This window comes from Mercenaria mercenaria, chromosome 3 (assembly GCF_021730395.1).
Source record: "Mercenaria mercenaria strain notata chromosome 3, MADL_Memer_1, whole genome shotgun sequence".
In the NCBI taxonomy this organism is placed as follows: domain Eukaryota; kingdom Metazoa; phylum Mollusca; class Bivalvia; order Venerida; family Veneridae; genus Mercenaria; species Mercenaria mercenaria.
The window spans coordinates 4,347,253-4,366,234 of NC_069363.1; the positions used below are offsets into that span (position 1 = coordinate 4,347,253).

The window sequence follows — 18,982 nt, forward strand, 5'->3', positions numbered from 1 at the left end:
AAATCGAGACCACTTTTTTGTGGTACAGCATGCATGTTACATCAAATTGTTAGATGTATTTTGACCTATTTCTACCTGGTAAAGAATTTCTTGTGGACTTATATTATATTGATTTTTTTATGATTGATTTCCCTTTGCTGTTACTATAAATAACTTATATGATAACTGAAAAGTTCCATATGAAAACAACTGTTGGTTTTTATATATTCAAATTTTAATCCAATTGTTTTGTTATATGTGTGTGTGTTCGGGTTTAACGTCTTGTTTTGTTATAACATATTGTATATATAGTACAATATTGTTTATACATCATTGACAGATATCAGTTCATTATGTTATACTGCAGTAGAGAAAATTAGGTGCCTTGTATTGCATGGCAATACTTCATTCACTTGTTCATTACAGCTATTCAGTTCTTTGACATTTAAAATTTGTGTATTAGAAACACACTGCTGAACTTTCTGCATCACATACCTTCTAAGGTTTCAATGCAGATCTCTTTCCTTTTCCATAAAAACACGGTGTAAATGTAGCGTTACAGTAAATGCACGGAATTCTGAAAATGCTACAACTTTCCCAACTATTTAGAATGATATTGCAAAGGTTAAAGCCAATCATAAATGAACACCTTAGCCGATGAGAGTGAGCGACAAGTATAACAAGGATGTCTGCTTCAACTGTTTGTACTAGACATTTCATGATATTATTTTCTCAGAATGTTCTTTGTGCACTACTAAACATGTATCAGTTGCTCAAAGGTCGCATTCCCCAATACGATCATGAACTTTCGTCAAAACAAATTTTCAGTCATTGCTTGTGGAAACGGTTGCTTTTCGTCCTTGAATAATTATGATATTTCCAAATCTCCGTTTCTGTTTCATTTAGCTTTTAGTATATTCAATCTAAAAAACATATTAACATTTTACAGCATACTTTCATCTCACTTTTTCACTTAATTTATAGACTGGTAGTAAACACGTCAAAGTGCCAAGAACTTGTCCTGTTTACAGAGGAAACAACTTTTTAGCTGTAATAATTAACATGTGTATGATATTTATGCAAGATTAATCTACAAGAAATGGGAAGCCCATTTTGTTTTGCAAAATTTTGTCACCATAATTCTGATTTATCATTAAATTCTTAAGTAATTTGACAAGTACATGTATTTCACAACTTGATTTTATGGATGTCATAAATAAACTTCTTCAGATTCCATCCAATATTTATTAAAACTATTACTTTATTACAAGGTGCTATGGCCGTACTGAATTTAAAGAATATAATGTACAATATAGAAGAGGTTGTACAATATACATGTATAAAAAGTAAGAATATGAATTACTGCTTTCGGACAAGGATCAGACATGACCGTTAATCCCAAAGGCTGACATTAACATTTGAGATATAGGTCTGGGTCTTCCATGACATCTTTCACTCTGTGTTACTGAATTAATTTATTTCAGTCTTAAGTATTTGATGTTGTTTTTTTTCGCATCATATGCGCATGATGCAAGGTTCATAACTGTCTTAAAGTATTATATTTTGTTTTGACACAGTTTCATTTTATCTCATTTATCATTAAATGGTTTAAGCCTAAATAATGGTAATTCCACATCAACATCAAAAATCATATATGACAAGGTCCATTTTTTTTCCATAAATTACTGATGCACTTGACCTCTTACATTACAGGTTATTATTGTTCAGCTGCTCCCTATCTGTAAAGGGTCTATAAATTCAAGACCAGTTTTACATATAATCTTCAGTAAAATTAAGTGTGCTCAACTTGAACTGATACATCTCTGAGCAACATAATATCCAAGACCCAATCTTTCATGAGCTTATTCCCAATTTATCTATTTTTTTCTTTGAAATCCAAACAAATTTCACAACAAAATGGAAATAAGCAACCAACAGCTCTTGTTGATTGCTTCTTAGCAGCATATAGGGAAAACACTATATTTAAACCATTTCATGCAGTCATTCACAAATTGGGTATCTTTTTCTTTTCAGAAACCATATATCTCATTTTAAGTGATTTGTCATTGAATAAAATCATTGTTTGGAATTCAGCGCAGCGTGAGTGATATAATGATACGCATCTGAACGACAAAACAATTTTATTCAAGAGCAAATCACTAAATGAGATATATTATTACGATTCTAACAAATTATTAAGGATAATTACATGAATCTACATCTTTGAAGATATTCACCAAATATTTACCAGTTCTGTGTGGTTTCTTTTCTAGTGTGCCTCTATGACGTTTGATGCTATGACATAATAATTGTGATGTACAAACTGTGTGAGTTGCATAATACCAAATAGTTTCAATCTAGGGAAATAAATCGGGACGAGTTAGAACTAGAGCTATCACTAAAGGTGATGAATGTACCCCCCACATGCACTGACACAGTACATTGCAATTTGACGCACACAAGATTGCATAATTATGTGGACTGTATGTATATAGACTGTATGTATATAGTATAGTAACAAAAAACAAAGTCCCATAACTATGCAGAATATTTATCTAAAAGAATGTAACATGCACCATGCACAACTAGGGTTGGTACTGATCACTTGTGTGAAGTTTCATTAAATTGTGTGTAAGGGTTTGGTAGATTAGGCATGCACAAGATTGCATATGCAGACTGCATGTACATAGTATGTTAACAAGAAACAAAGTCCCATAACTCTGCAATTTTTGTCGCTGAAAGAACCTAACATGCCCCATACACAACTACTGTTGTTACTGATCACTTGTGTGAAGTTTCATTAAATTGTGTCAAGGGGATGAGGAGTGATGGTGCGCACAAGATTGTGTCTATGTTTATAGTATAGTAACAAAAAAAACAAAGTCCCATAACTCTGCAAATTTTTTTTCTGAAAGAACCTAACATGCCCCATGCACAACTACTGTTGTTACTGATCACTTGTGTGAAGTTTCATTAAATTGTGTCAAGGGGATGAGGAGAGATGGTGCGCACAAGATTGTGTCTATGTATATAGTATAGTAACAAAAAAACAAAGTCCCATAACTCTGCAAATTTTTTTTCTAAAAGAACCTAACATGCCCCATGCACAACTACTGTTGGTACTGATCACTTGTGTGATGTTTCATTAAATTGTGTCAAGGGGATGAGGAGAGATGGTGCGCACAAGATTGTGTCTATGTATATAGTATAGCAACAAAAAAAACAAAGTCCCATAACTCTGCAATTTTTTTTTCTAAAAGAACCTAACATTCCCCATGCACAACTACTGTTGGTACTGATCACTTGTGTGAAGTTTCATTAAATTCTGTCAAGGGGATAAGGAAAGATGGTGCGCACAAGATTGCGTCTACGGACAGACGGACAGACAGACAGACAGACAACCTGAAACCAGTATACCCCCCCTTACAACTTTGTTGTCGGGGGGTACAATAAGCATGTCAAACTTGGTTTGCTCGACCTCAGATGATTTAAAACCACCCTTCGGTTAGAACTCATCACCAGGTCTTGGTAAAATCCCAGTATAATGTAGATTGCTCCGGATGGCTCGAACTGCTTAAACAATTTTTTCCACTCGTGTTGAGTTCCAGAGAACAAAGTTCAACTGTGTAATGACTATGATTGGCTACAGTATTTTGAACGAAAAAATATGAATATCAGTAAATCAACATAATTATTTCTATAAATACACTTTATTTGAGTTTATCAGACTGGCATAAATTACACAGACTAAGACAGAAATACACAAAACATGAACACACTGTGGTAATGTATTTACAACATAACTTACTGAAACATCAAAGAGTAGGAGCTTAGAATGAAATAGCACTAGAAGATAAACATATCAAGAAAGCATACTCCTATGAAATATGTATCAATAAGATATTTCTGTGAGTTTCTTTTTTCTTTTTGCTTAAAAAAATATTCAACAGTTCAACAAACCATTTCGGCTTAATTGATATTCTATATACAGTCTGTATTTTCACCTCCTGCAAAACTACACCACTGACTTGTTTTCACTTACTGTAGAAAATCACAAATATAGTAGTATAACTTGTTTGTATCAACAGTACTTTGTATCTTCAATCACTTTTAAAAAATCTTTTCCTGAACCATCACAGTTCACTTTATTATTAAAGAAAAAAACACATGGTGCGTAATTCCTTTTATCACATGACTAAATCACAGTTCTGTTCCGTACATATAAAGTTTCATATTCTTGCATCTTTCACCAGTAAAATGAATTAGCAAGAAAACTAGCTGCAGAGCTAAGCCAGCCTCCTGATGTAGAATCAGGCTTGTTGCGGGAGATGGCTTTGTCATCAATAGGCTGTAATTCTTCATCATCGGGAAGGTAGTCTGGCAGATCAGATTCATTCTCTTTGTTCAATTTATCATTGCGTGTACCAAAGGACAGGAACATCTGAAATTATGAAAGACAAAAATATTATACAGACTTTTTATATTATAACATATATTTCAAATTGTTTATACACAACAAAGTCCTTTTAAAAAATGTTTGTACAGAAGTGCTGTATTCCAACATGAAATGGATCTTGCTAAATTAGCTTAAACTGTCTCTCTTATATATGAATTCCAGCAAAAATACTTTTTTTAAAGTCTTACACATTTTTTTTCCTATTCTCATAACCTAGTTTAAACAAACTGTAGTGGGGCAAAACTCGCTTTATCTCATGTCGAACCACAAAAAAATGTATTTCTATTCAAATACCAAACATCAAAGGGCAAAGTATTGTGTACAAATGTTATATCAAACATGGCGGAAACTCACCTCTTCCCCAGAATCATTTTTCACAACCTGTTGTGCATGAATTGACTGTGTCTTGGCAATAGCTTGTACCAGACTCTGAAAAACAAAAGGTCAATGTACAGTATTGTTTATTTTTATTCAAAATTGCTGTCAAGTGTCTGATTGATTCAGTTTACTGTGTTAAACATTTATCATAGTATTTTATTAGAAAATTTTTTGAAGCATGAAGTTCACCAAATTCTGAAGTATATTGCCCATTATCTATGTAGCAGGTTTCATGAACAAATTTTAAGTTACCACAGGATCTATTTTTTGTGACAGACTGACTGAGGGATGGATCCTGATTGATTATTTAAAGATTTTGAATACTTCTGCGCACAGTAACTCTGCATTCAAAATATACAACAAATCTTTAAGTAGCTCTACTTTGCTATTGTATGAATTTCATGCATAATTACATTAAAATTATGAAAATACTCAATTATCAATTATTTAGTACATGCAATAATTATTTTTCTACAACCGTTTAAGTATGCTCAAATTTTGCGGTAGGAGTGTTGTGCCTGGGCTCATTCACCTCTGCTGCTTACTGCAATCAACATTTAAGTGATAGACATTGTCTTGTTTTTAAACTGATTATTATATTCAAATTAAGTATAACAGGAAGAATTTCTGCCATATCCAAACAAAACATATACACTGTTACAATATTACAGAAAACTGTACCGAGGAAGGAGAGAGCAAAAAAATTTATTACCTGATAAAAATGAAAATGTGAATAAATTTGTCTAATCAGTACCTCTGGACGGACATCAAGTTTTGCTCTCACGATGCAGCGTTTTTTATTCATGTCAAAAGTGATGCTTATAACGCCTTTCACTTGCAGCAGCAGTCGCATGCAGACATCTCTGTCACACTGAAAAATACAAAAGATTAGAACTTAATATAGCCTTTAGAATTTTAAAAATAGAGAGCTGTTATCTCTTTAGGGGCCTGTGGCTCCTTACTTAAAAAGTTCAGATTGTGCACAGGTTGGAACTCTTTATGAGAGGATGCCATCCAGCCAATTTGTAGAAGGTTAATGGTCCTATCCAGGTGCCTCCTCTAGGTGCTCTTACTGGAAATAATGTCATGAGGAGCACCTTGGATCTTCTTCAACAACTGAAAGCTGGAAAACTGCAAAATGCCCTTGGACTGTGTCTGTGTGATTGGAGACCCAACAAAAACACTGTACAGGTAACTTGTGTCAGCTTCCTTGTATATTTTCTTCATAATCATCTTCCTCTAATTTTGTAATTTGTGCAAGCATTTTCTGCTCAGAAAGTTTTTATTAAATATCTGATTACCTCCCTTTATCAGACCTGACTTAAGTCAATCGAAACAGTTCAGTTATGGCTTTTCTTCCAGTGAACAGCTTCTGTTTTTTTTTTCTTTTGGAGATGATCATCTTTCAAAAGTAGAAGTTATTCAACCCTTGTCCATGAAGCAGAAATATAACATAAATACATGTATTTTATTTCAATGAAAGGCATGTAGATGAAAGTGATTCCTACCTTATTTAGGAGTCCTTTGAGCTGCAGTACAATTATTTTGGAGTTCTTATAACCTCCGTGTAACATCTTCTGCATACTGCTTCTTCTGAAAATGAAAAAGACTTCAAAATGATGGTGCCAACAATTGAGCATTATGAACACAATTTCAAATTTGTGTAGTAAGATTACAAGCCATTACAAGGAGAATCCTTATAATGCATTAGCATTCATACACTACTGACTCAAAATGTTGTCTAAAAATTAAAATTGTGTTCAGAATTAACTCACCAAAATGAAATGAAAAACTAGAAGATGCTTTTTTAGAAAAGCGCATGTCTCCCCCAATGTATAGTCGTATAGGCAAGAAGTCAATAGGGGACAGGAGCGAAAGTCAAAGAGACACTGACGGTTGGCTGCAATAGGGATCATCTACTTGGCATGTCCAATCATCCCACTTGTGACTATGTTTCAACATTCTGGGCCTAGTAGTTCTCCAGTTATGAATTGGTTTTCCATGTTCAGGCTCCTGTGACCTTGACCTTTGATTGAGTGATCCCAAAATCAGTAGGAGTCATCTACTCTGCATGACCAATCATCCTATCAAGTTTCAACATTCTGGGTCAAGTGGTTCTCAAAGTTATTGATCGGAAATGGTTTTCCATGTTCAGGCTCCTGTGACCTTGACCTTTGATGGAGTGACCCCAAAAACAATAGGGGGCATCTACTCTGCATGACCAATCATCCTATCAAGTTTCAACATTCTGGGTCAAGTGGTTCTCAAGTTATTGATCAGAAATGGTTTTCCTTGTTCAGCCCCCTGTGACCTTGACCTTTGATGGAGTGACCCCAAAAACAATAGGGGTCATCTTCTTTGTGTGACCAATCATCCTATGAAGTTTCAACATTCTGAGTCAAGTGGTTCTCAAGTTATTGATCGGAAATGGTTTTCAATGTTCAGGCCCCTGTGACCTTACCTTTGATGGAGTGACCCCCAAAAACAATAGGGGTCGTCTACTCCATAAGCCCTGTTACCTATGAAGTTTGAAGGTTCTAGGTCAAATGGTTCTCCAGTTATTGATAGGAAATGAAGTGTGAAGGACAGACGGAAGGACAGGGCAAAAACAATGTTTCCCCCATTGGGAGTGGGGGGGGGGGGGGAGAGACATAACTATAGAGAAAGAAACTGTTTACACATCTAGAAGAACTTTTCTGATTTAAAAAGGTGAAAATATATTTGGTTGCTCTGTCTATGGTCAAACAGGCATGAAGAATCAATATTTAACTTTGGATCAAACTTCCAACCAGTGGCAAGATTAATGAAGCTTTACTTTCTGAACTAACTGAGAAGGTAAAAGTACTTAATGTAGAATCATTTAATTTTGTAGGCATGAAATTTTGAGGTTTCAGTCAAAACAGCTATTTGTGGGGATATATATTTGTGGATTTCAACTTTTGAACATAAAATCAATGAAAATTTTACTTCTTTGTTGAAATTAAATTTCATTCATCGACTTGGCCACAAAATCCAATAAAGTAAGTCAGCTAGGAATATCAATGTGATATAACACAGAATATTGTCTTCTCAAAAACAACTGTGAGCAATGAACAACTTTTTTAGGCACAGTAACTACCGGTAATAGTGCTTGAATTTTCTTGAGGAATAGTGATGAACATACCTGGACTTATTTGCTGAAGTATTAAAGTTGTCTTTGAGTGGGGTAACCTGACTATCTTGTTTCAGCTGCATGTAAACTTCTTTAGCCATACATTCAACCTCACCACAATCTTTCCTATAAAACATACAGCATAATATCTTATACTAGAATGCAACTTGAGATCAAAGCTAAAGCTATTATAAATGGCAAACTATCTGCTTATATCAATATAAGGTAAACCTGTCAATGGGCATCTTTTTACTATGATCTTCAGTGAGAATAAAGAATTATCTTCCATGTTAACATGTACCTTAAAGTCAAAACCACTAGACTAGCAATCTGAAAATCTCTCTTTGAAGACTATATTAATCTCTAGTTTTTAACAACATTTTAAAACATTCAAAAGCATAAATTTAATGGTAAAGTATTTCTATACCATGTTATGTGAACTACCTGTCAATGAGTGACTCTAGCTGCTCCATCATACCAATAAATCCTCTCAACAATGGTCTATGATCCGCAGTTTCGGCTAACAGATGTATCGTCTGAAACAATGTGAAAATGAAATGATAAAATGTCAAAACAACAGACATCAATATTTCTACTTCTACCCATTACTTACATATAAATGATAGGTGTGTTTCAGTTCTGAAAATACTATTCAAAATTCAGGCTAAGGTAGCAATATTTCAAACTTATAAAATATTTGTGAACATGAAGGAAATGGAAAGAACTGTGACTTACCTCTAAAGCAAGCTTGACAACATTCTCATCAGGATTTGACAAAACAAGCACTAGCCCACCGATACATGTACTGTCCTGTAACAACAATTAAGTATACAAATCTATAGAATTTATATCTGAACATCTTTCTACTTTGTTTATTCTTCTGGCAAAACCTTGTTCAAAAACTTAAAATGGCAATGAAAATCTTATCAGTTTCATATTACACTTAAGACTCTGGTACTGGCCAATTGAATTTCATGTTACACTCCTACTCCTGTACTGGTCAGTGTCATGTTACACTCAAACTGGTACTGGCTAGTTTCATGTTACACTCAGACTCTTGTATTCCAGTTGGCCAGTTTCATGTTACACTCAGACTCTTGTACCAGTTGGCTAGTTTTCTACTGGTACTGGCCAGTTTCACGTTACACTCTGACTGGTACTGGTTAGTTTCAATCATGGTACACTCAGACACTTGTCATTTCCTTCAGTAGCCAAAAAAAACTTGTTTATATCCATAAGAATTTTTTAAAGAACTTTAAGGAATAAAGGAATAATCACAGTTAAGTTTATGCTACAATATAAGTGTGAATCAAACCATCTAATCATCACAAAGAACACTAGGTTCTGTACATGTATTAAATGCTTCCTAATATACCTTGACAAGGATTGCTCTTTTCTTGACATCCATTGCCATTGTCTTCATAGCTTGAATAGCTTCACAGGATACCATGTTTGACTTCTGAAATGGGGACATAAATGACACTTGATTATCAATCTATAACTTATAATAAGCAGCATAATTCTTTCAAACTGTCAAAATTACTTCTGCTGATTATTCATTTGGCCTAAATAGTTCAACTCATGGGAATGGCGTCAAATCTAAGTTACTTAAAAGTAGTATCTTGACTATCCTCCTTTAAGCAGAAAACAAGTTCCATATATGAGCTGCATATCTGGTGGTAACACACTTGACAATCAATCTAGAAGTCCAAAGTTCAAATCCTGGTCCTGGCAGTGGAAATTTCTAAGATTCTCTTCAGTGTATTCGCCAAACTTAAAGGCTAGGACTTGTTTCAACCAGGAAAGAAGGCTTTGCATATATTAGTGCTTAACACCAAACATGTTCCCATGTCTTACATTGACAAGCCAGGACAATGGGGTAGTTAAAATAATTTGACGGTAAGATTGTTTTATATATATGCGACGGGCAATCTAACCGTCAAAACTTCAAAGGACCAAAATAATGGAGGATTAATCAAAGTACACTGTTATGTAAAGTTATTGGTTTATTTTGCCATGTAGACATGGTAAAACGTTAATCGTGTACAGTAGATATATAGATTTAAATCACCAGAAAATTCATACTTTTGGAAATTATTTGATTATTTTTACATTTATAAATCAATGAGGAATTGAATCCCCTTTTGTTACATTTAAGTTTTATCTTAATTAAAAATATCTCACATTCGCAACAAAATTAGCATTTAAACTCAAATCTGCAGCGATGACAATTTCATCGGAAATTTCGTTACTTCTCTGATTCCATCTTATTCTTTTTTGGTAAACTGGACCCCATTGGAAATAAGCTTTCGGACTTATGGGTTATCCATGCAACCATGGATCATATTCATATTACCTAAGTTTTTCAAACACAATACGAAAATATGCTCTTAACCTATTTATTGCTCTTAAGTAGTTATTCTCTTATTTATTACTATTGTTTTTAAGAATGCTGAACTTGCAATTTATCAAATTTAATCCGTGCAATAGAAATGCTGTTATTCTATTTAAATGTCTATCTAATCTTTCTTATTTGTTAAAAGTATTTTATTTTGTTATACTATATAATATGTGCTAATGTTTGTGATCTATGTAATTGCACAATAAAAATAACAAAATAATTGAGACTTAGACAATGGGGGATCAAACCAGATCAGAATCTGTTTCTCAAACAAATCTAAATATGTCATGTAGCTACTTTCAAAACTCAAGCATCCCTAAGTCATAAATGTTATAACTGAAAGTAATGTACAGTGACACAAAGAGCTATAAAAATGTATTTTATAGTTCTTTGAGTGACACCATGACCATGATGACAATATTTAATTTATCAAGCTGGTAACATTGCCCGATCGGGCTTTCGGCATAAAAACTAATATTTCTTGAAAAATAGTAAAGATATTTCTTTCAAACTTGGTCCATTTATTAGGCATTTCATATGACACAAATTAAAATGAAAACAACTTGGTTGCCTTCAGTTTTGGTAGAATTATTTCCCCTTTTCAGATTTTTATGACGCATAATTTTTGAAGTCCAAAAAAGACATGTTCTTATGCTAAGTTTAAAACAAACAAGAGCTGTCTGATGACAGCGCGCTCGACTATTCGAAGAATTGATTGAAGAATGGGGTCAAAATATTTCCACGGATATTCAGACAAAAGAAATAAATAGATTAGACAAACAATGTTCCTGTATTACTTTGATTTCGATAAGTCTTGCACTAAATGGCAATATATGAGTCCAAAAAGGGCTAGTTATGTACTCTTGCCTACAGATGTAAATCATAATGATAAGCAAGTGTTCAAAGTTTAAAAGCCATATGTCAAATAGTTTTGACAAAACATGGACTTGTATGAAAACAGAACCAATTTCAAAGTCCAAAAAGGGCCATAATTCAGCCAAAATAGATGACAGAGTTAATATGTTCTCTTTCCTACAGATAGAGACTATTATACTAAACAAGTGATAAAAGTTTCAAAGCCATATGTCAAACACTTTACAAAAAATATGAACTGGTACGAAAAACTTAACCAAGATTTCTAAGTCAAAAGGGGCCATAATTCAGCCAAAATCCTTGATGGACTTATGTACTCTTGCCTATAACTGGACATGGTGATGGTAAACAGGTGTTGAAAGTTTCAAAGCTTTATCTCAAAAGACTTTGTCAAAATATGAACTGGTACGAAATATAAACCCAGTTTTCTAAGTGAAAATGGGCCATAATTCAGCCAAAATCCTTGACGGAGTTATGTGCTCTTGCCTATAACTGGACATGGTGATGGTAAACAAGTGTTGAAAGTTTCAAAGCTTTACCTCAAAAGACATTGTCTAAATATGAACTGGTACGAAAAACTTAACCAAGATTTCTAAGTCGAAAGGGGCCATAATTCAGCCAAAATCCCTGATGGAGTTATGTACTCTTGCCTATAACTGGCCATGGTGATGGTAAACAAGTGTTGAAAGTTTCAAAGCTTTATCTTAAAAGACTTTGTCAAAATATGAACTGGTACGAAAAACTTAACCATGATTTCTAAGTCAAAGGGGCCATAATTCAGCCAAAATCCTTGATGGAGTTATATGCTCTTGCCTATAACAGGCCAGATGATGGTAAACAAGTGTTGAAAGTTTCAAAGCTTTATCTCAAAAGACTTTGTCAAAATGTGGACTGGTACAAAAAACTTAACCAAGGTGTGACGCCGACGCCGACACCAACGCCGTGGTGAGTAGGATAGCTCTACTTATTCTTCGAATAGTCGAGCTAAAAATGGTTCAATGGCTTTCTAATGCTCTTTATTATTGCGCTAGTACATGAATGTATACATTTTACTGTGCTTTCACTAACAAGATTATAGAAAGATGTTAGTTGTAAAAAAATTGTTCATACATCTGCACTAGAAACAAAGTATTATAGAAACCCATTGATCCCTTTTCTGTTTCAAACATTTCATTAAAACATAATTTTTTTGGACTTCAAAAATTATGCATCATAAAATTCTGAAAAAGGGAAATAATTCTAAAAAAACTGAAGGCAACAATGTTATTTTTACCATAGTATGCTTCATATGTTATGCTTAATTAATGGACCAAGTTTGAAAGAAATATCTTCATTATTTTTCAAGAAACATTAGTTTTTATGTCTAAAGCCCGATCGGGCAATGTGACCAGCCTGTTTATAGGTCGAAATTTCATGGGTACGAATTTATATTGGACAGTGCTACAGTTCAGTACATATGCATAATCGGTGAAACGCTGCTTACACTATTTTAATACTTAAATAGTTAAAATTGTTAGAGACATACAAATGTTTAAAAAGTGCCACCTTTCAATTACTTCCAACAAAAATATAAATTTCAGATTTTGAGCAGTGAGTAGATTTCCAAAATTTGTAAAAGCTCCGTTGATTGGTCAAATTTTGAAACGAATGACTTGATTGGTTTTCAGACGAAACCGGATGTTGATGTTACTTTCATTTTGAACATCACGGCGGTAGAAGACCTCACACGTTTCCAGACATTCTGAAGTTATTTTAGTTAGTCATTTAGTATAACGTGCACAACATTTAGCGGAAATAAGCAATTGACTAAGAGCCCGATTCTCCCCATTGTATATGCATTATCTTAAGTCATCAACCATACATGTTGTTTTATTTGTTCTCGATTATTTTCGTACTCGGGTGTTTTGTTTTAGCTCAAATTTTCAAAACTCAGTGAACAGGTCTAGGAAAGTGTTATATTTACATAATTAGATAATCTATAAATTTACAGATCAAGTGTTTGAAAACACTACTAGCCTCCTAGTGAAACCTTTAAAAACCTTTAATTTCAGAGCAAACCTTTAAAACGGGCCAAATAGCCTGTAATTTTCACTCAAAACCTATGTTTTTGTTCAGACTGCTTGCGGTGCCAGTTTAAAGCAAGTAATGGTTATACTTCTGTATTTCTTCCCCCCTTTTATGTGTTGTTATTAGGATACTGCTTATGTATCTTTCATCTAGAGTTTTCAGAATGCTGTTGTGTTCACCAGACCACATACATGTAGTAAATACCTATATATATTATGTGTTTTCAACAAGAATTCTGACAAAAATAGCCTTTATTTACTCTTTTATTTTTTAATATTTTACACTAAAAGGCCTTTATTTCCATAGATTGGAGCCTTTATAAAAACCTTTATTTCTGTTCAGGCCTGCTAGGAGGCCTGGAACTATGTTTAGACTCAAAATCGCAGCTTGAAATTTATTGATATACTTGGGTATGCATAAATGTAAAGGTCAATTGTAACTTTCAGTCATTTCTGTTGAGTTTGATATTTCTGAAAAATTGCGCCATAACCACTAAAATAGGGGGGAAATTGCATTGTGATAAAAGCAATATTTTCCATAAACATGTTGCTCTAAAAATGAAAATGATTTAAAAGCACATTGTCTCATGTTTATAAATGGAACAGTTTACATCATGTACATATAGAAAGGATTTTGTTGGTTGGGATATACGTAAAAAAAAAAATATTTTTTGGAGGGAAATTTTTTTCAGAAATAGGGGAAAACAACATACTTTTTGGACAGCAGAATGGGACCAAAATTTCGGTCCCAAAGACGGCCAAAAAAATCACTGCGGCAGTGACTGCCTTTAAAAATCCTAGACTAGTCCAAATAATAAGACGTTTCAGGACAGCTTGATAACTTTTGAATGTCGCTGTCCCGTTAGAGGGATGACAACTAATAAATATCAGATCATAAAATAAGTCATCCTGATAAGCTAAATGAGTAAGACTAATCCAAGACCAGATAAGAAAATATTATGAGGTTACTGAGGAATTTTCAGTGTAAATACCAAAAAAGGTTCTTTCAATATATTTTTTAAGTGTATATCAACAAAAAACAGTAAAATACTAATAAAAGGCTGAGTGTCTTAGATGAAATCTAATATCATATAACTTAAAAAAGAACTTTGTCTATTAGTAATAGATAATAAAACAAAAATGAATCATGGAGTCCCATGCACAATCTCTTAATGAAAATACATTGAAATTTCATGAAAATTATACAACTTACCTTAATATTTGAGCTGTTTCTTGAAATTCCCATTTTATTAGTCTTTGACTTGCAGACTTATTTAAGTATGTAAAATGAATAAATATTTCAATATTATGTTTCCAGAAATAAGGCATTCACAGATATGGCTAAATTTTGTTTCAGAATTGTTTTATAGTACTGCCTTCTCTCAGTTTATCACAGGTGACGTGTAGTTTTCTTTCAAATTACAATTAAGATGATTGAGTAAGTAAATTTTGAAAACAAATTAAGTTGTCAATCTCATTTAACAGTTTGGGTAATTGGGAGTAAAGGTTGTTGTCATATTTCTAAATGTTTTAAAAATGGCTTTAAATATAGAAAAGTAAGGTTTCATATCTTAAGTACTTGTTAGTTGTTAAAAAATTATCATAAATTAATAAAGCATAATTTATGCTAAACAAGTAGGAGAATAATATTTACAATATCACTAAGCATTTTCATGAAAATTTTCTATAAAATGTGCTAGAATATTTATTAAACCCTAGAACAGTTACAACATAAAATATACACATTTAGATAGTGGTTATGCACTGTATCTGAAAGTATACATTTCAGAAATCAAACTAACTATTTTGAACTGGCATCTTTAGGGCTGTCATCGATAGAAACGATATTGATGTATCAACGATATTTTTTTGTCGATTGATTATCAATTCCCATTTTCAAAAATCGATATTTTACAGAGAGATCAAAACTATCCTGATAAACACTCAGACCCTCAAAAACAATTAAGTTCACAAAGTTGGAAATTTAGATAAATGTAAAAGAGAAGTGAAGGCAAAATAAAAATGAAATATTTTATTTTTTATTTATTTCTTTTATTTCATAGATACAAATACAACACAATCAAACAGTAATATGAAAAGTAGGCAATAAAACTAAAAATAGCATTTACAGGAAGGTTGTAATACAGTATGCATATGAACAAATAGGTTGTTAATCTAACTTAATAATCGATATATCGATGTATCGTCGATATTTGTCTTCTGATATATCGGTATCGTTGATATGCCAAAAACCCAATCAATGACAGCCCTAGGCATCTTGCATTGTACTCAATGAAATAAATGGCTTTCTAGAGACTAGACTATGAACTGCTTTACCAAAGACAATGTTAATCTATAGAATAGCAATAAAACAATTTCCATGCCAGTCATTCAAGTTAATTTGTAAAGGGCAACTGGGAAACACTATAACACTTTAGTAAAAGTGCCTCATCTGAAACTAAAAATGACCCAAGTGACCCTGATTAGCCAAACCTCTGAATGTCCAAAAGTCATGGTTTGAATAATATTAACATTGTCAAATAATGAAAATAAGGTGTTAACACTTTACTGATATATATTTTCTTACTGAATTTGATTTCAAATTAAATCTTTTAATTTGAACATCAAGAAATAGAGAATAATAGGTTAGTGCCATAGATGAGAAAGTTTATCTGGCGAGGTCCGGAGCCGAGCCAGATAAACTTTCTACATCTTAGGCACTAACCTATTATTCTATTTATCTTGTCATTACTTCATTTTCCGATATTTGGCAATTTATTTTACAAAAATAAGTGTGCGACAACCGCTTTAATGACGTCATATTCGTAATGATGTCACTTATATAATGATGTGATTACCGGCAAAATCGCAATAACTTCTTTGTTTTTGAATAAAACTCATTATTTGACCACTCATTTTCTTAGTTCGGACATTTCCAACACAATGATAATGGTTTCGTTGCAAAATTTCTTATGACAACAATATCGATCATAAGGTCACATGATCAACTGACCGTATATCACTGGTCACATGGTCAACTGATGGTATATCAAGAAAGATATACGGCACCCTGATATCGGGTCGAAAATACTGCAAGTGACAGGATAAGAAGATAATATTTTGTTTGCATCAAAATAAACAAGGTGTAACAACCTTTTACTTCTTCCAGGAAAAGATCAGGAGTCTAAATAAGTTTGTTTTGTTGACCTGCTGACTTGGGTGATACTTGTAGAACTAATTTGATTTTGATAATAAAGGGGCCTTAGTGGCAGGGTGGTTAACTTAAGGTTGCTGACTTCAAGTAACTTGCCCTGTAAGGAAGTCATCCAGCTGGCTTACAGAAGCCCCATGGTTCTTACCAAGGTGCCTGTGTTTGTCTGAAGTAATGCCCGCAGTAAAACCTTGGGTCTTCCTCATCATCAAAAGCTAGAGAGGTGTTGTATGACCTAAATTTCTGTTCCTGTGACTTAATACTGAACAAAATAAAGGTTTTTTTGCATACAAATTTATCAAATGTCAAATATTTCTTGTTTAAGATTATGGTATTTCATTTCATTAAAGTCACATAAGCTCTTGGTCTATGATAAACAATAATATTAGCTGATTGTATATTTTCAGTATGATGGCAAATTACAATTGATGTTACCATGGATATCCTGGAAGATCTTGCTAATGCAATACGTTACATCTTGAATTATCTAGGTTTTGATGTCAATAACCTTGTAAGTTGGAAGTGCTAATTAGCTCGATTATTTAAAGGCATATAGCTTAAAAACTTATTTTTTCTTTCTCAAGATAATAACCAACCTCACAGGATCTAGTCCCATAACTCTGACATGTAGTTTGGGCAAATTATGCCCCCCGCTTTTGGACTTAGAAAATCCTGGTCAAAATTTTGCATGCAAGTTACTATCTCAAAAACTAATCCATATATTGAATTGAAACTGGGTGGACAGATAGCTCAGTGGTTTGCACACTGGCCTTCCAATCCTGAGGTCAGGGTTCGATCCCCGGCAGCTACTCGGGAATTTTCAGAAACGCTTTTCAGTGTTTCCCACCCAACTAGAGGTGTACTGGTCAGGAACCCAGGCAATCCTTGCGTGTATCAGTGCTATACCCTGGGCACGTTAAAGAACCAGGCTGTCTATTCGAAACGAGATAGGCTAAGTTAGCCGGATAAGCCTGTATCTGATTTCTGATCTCTCTGTCATGGGGGCTTTGTCTCACTCTGTCCCTCTGGTCAGGTCACTCTGTGTCTGTACTAGTAGAGGATGAATTATGCGCCTTGTGTGGCTGCATTTGAACTATGTAAAGCGCCTTTGGCGCTATATAAATCTGGTATAATTTAATGTACAACACCGGTGAATATACTATGTGTAAAATTAGGCGTTTAATCAAATAAAGCAGTATAAACTTCAAGCGTTTCTTCGGGGTTATAAAACTTGGTCATAGCATCAAGTCCCATAACTCTGACATGTATGTATTTTGCAAATTATGTCCCCTTTTGAACATAAAAACTTCCGGTTTCTCCAAAATTAATGCAGATACTGGATTGAAACATTTAGGATAATATTCCTGCTTCTGGGACAACAATTCGAATTGTCAAGCATTGGCTGTCCTACGTACAGTTCTTGTTAAAGTTTAGTATAAGTGTTTGACTGGCAAAAATTTATGTCGAAAGCTTTGATATTTCAGCAAAAAGAATGTGCTTGAATGTCTTATTCTTGCATGCCAGACAGGATTTTTCCATTTTTTTGCCGGTGCTAGAAAAACTTGTCTAACACCCCGGAGTGTAAGATGACTCACATGATGCATTTTATGAATGAATGCATAAATTCATACGCTACTATAATAAAATAGTGCTCAGAAGAAAAGCATTCGTTTAACTTCATTTCTTCTATCAATTAAAGAATCGACATGCAAGAAAAAGAATCTATCACTAGCTGAAGGTGCGGATGGAAACATCTCGCTCTCAGGTAACTGTTTGGCAGTTACTCAGCCGAGCCTTGTTACCACTTAAACAGTTACCCTCGAGCTGGATATTTCCACCCGGACCTTCAACCATTGAAAAACTCTTATAAAATGACATGAATTAGTGGTTTTAAAATAAACATATTTATCTAGGCTTTAGTGTAGCAGTGTAACTTGCATAATAGGCTATTAGGTAACATGAATGAAACACATATTGAATTCAAATTGCATACAACATATATGTTTATATTAAGTTTCAAAGTGACATGCTTAACTTTTCAACAACAAAAACACCAAAAAAACAACTGATTAAAGTAGTACATTTACAGTATTTGCTTTTGAAGAAATATGTTTTTGGTCTTTGTTATATTTATAGAAGTCTTAAAAACATTTTTCATGCCTCTTACCCACTTTGCCAAGAAAAGCCTTGACTTTACTTTAAGTATTCAGAAAATGACATGTACACTACGTATGTGTAAAAAATACAATAAATTACAAGATGTGATTTATACCTGACAGGGGCAGATAATACAACCATTGCCAGAGCGGGAGATTAATATACGTGATAGGAGCCTTGTACGGAGGATAGGGAGCAGACTTCCGCTCAAACCTGCCAGGAGAATACAAGTACAGGTAGAGTATAATCTCGGTGAAAGACTACCTTTAAACCAAATTTATATTTTGGATATTTCTGTTCCCAAAGTCTG

The 18,982-nt window shown here is 33.6% G+C and overlaps 2 protein-coding genes across 3 annotated transcripts in view; one reads left to right on the forward strand and one right to left on the reverse strand.

The window, feature by feature from the left end:
• Positions 1 to 3,673: 3,673 nt before the first annotated feature.
• LOC123523689 (armadillo repeat-containing protein 1-like) lies at positions 3,674 to 12,867 on the reverse strand. 2 transcript variants are annotated; one of them, XM_045301337.2, is made up of 9 exons: positions 12,784 to 12,867; positions 9,340 to 9,423; positions 8,700 to 8,774; positions 8,409 to 8,500; positions 7,977 to 8,090; positions 6,322 to 6,406; positions 5,568 to 5,684; positions 4,790 to 4,864; positions 3,674 to 4,420 (listed from the first exon to the last, which is right to left on the reverse strand). In XM_045301337.2, exons 2-9 carry the CDS (start codon positions 9,412 to 9,414, stop codon positions 4,226 to 4,228), a joined length of 828 nt encoding a protein of 275 aa, XP_045157272.1. In that variant the 5' UTR covers positions 9,415 to 9,423; positions 12,784 to 12,867; the 3' UTR covers positions 3,674 to 4,225. The 2 variants fall into 2 exon arrangements, with proteins under 2 accessions (XP_045157272.1, XP_045157273.1); XM_045301338.2 differs by having other exon boundaries at positions 12,764 to 12,833.
• Positions 12,868 to 12,927: 60 nt separating this feature from the next.
• LOC123525944 (mitochondrial fission regulator 1-like) overlaps positions 12,928 to 18,982 on the forward strand; it is a 28,689-nt gene continuing 22,634 nt past the window's right edge. The window contains exons 1-3 of the mRNA XM_053537767.1: positions 12,928 to 12,993; positions 16,923 to 17,026; positions 18,795 to 18,908. Of these exons, the coding sequence (XP_053393742.1) occupies positions 16,952 to 17,026; positions 18,795 to 18,908 (189 nt within the window). The 5' untranslated portion in view covers positions 12,928 to 12,993; positions 16,923 to 16,951. The remainder of the gene's footprint in view (positions 12,994 to 16,922; positions 17,027 to 18,794; positions 18,909 to 18,982) is intronic.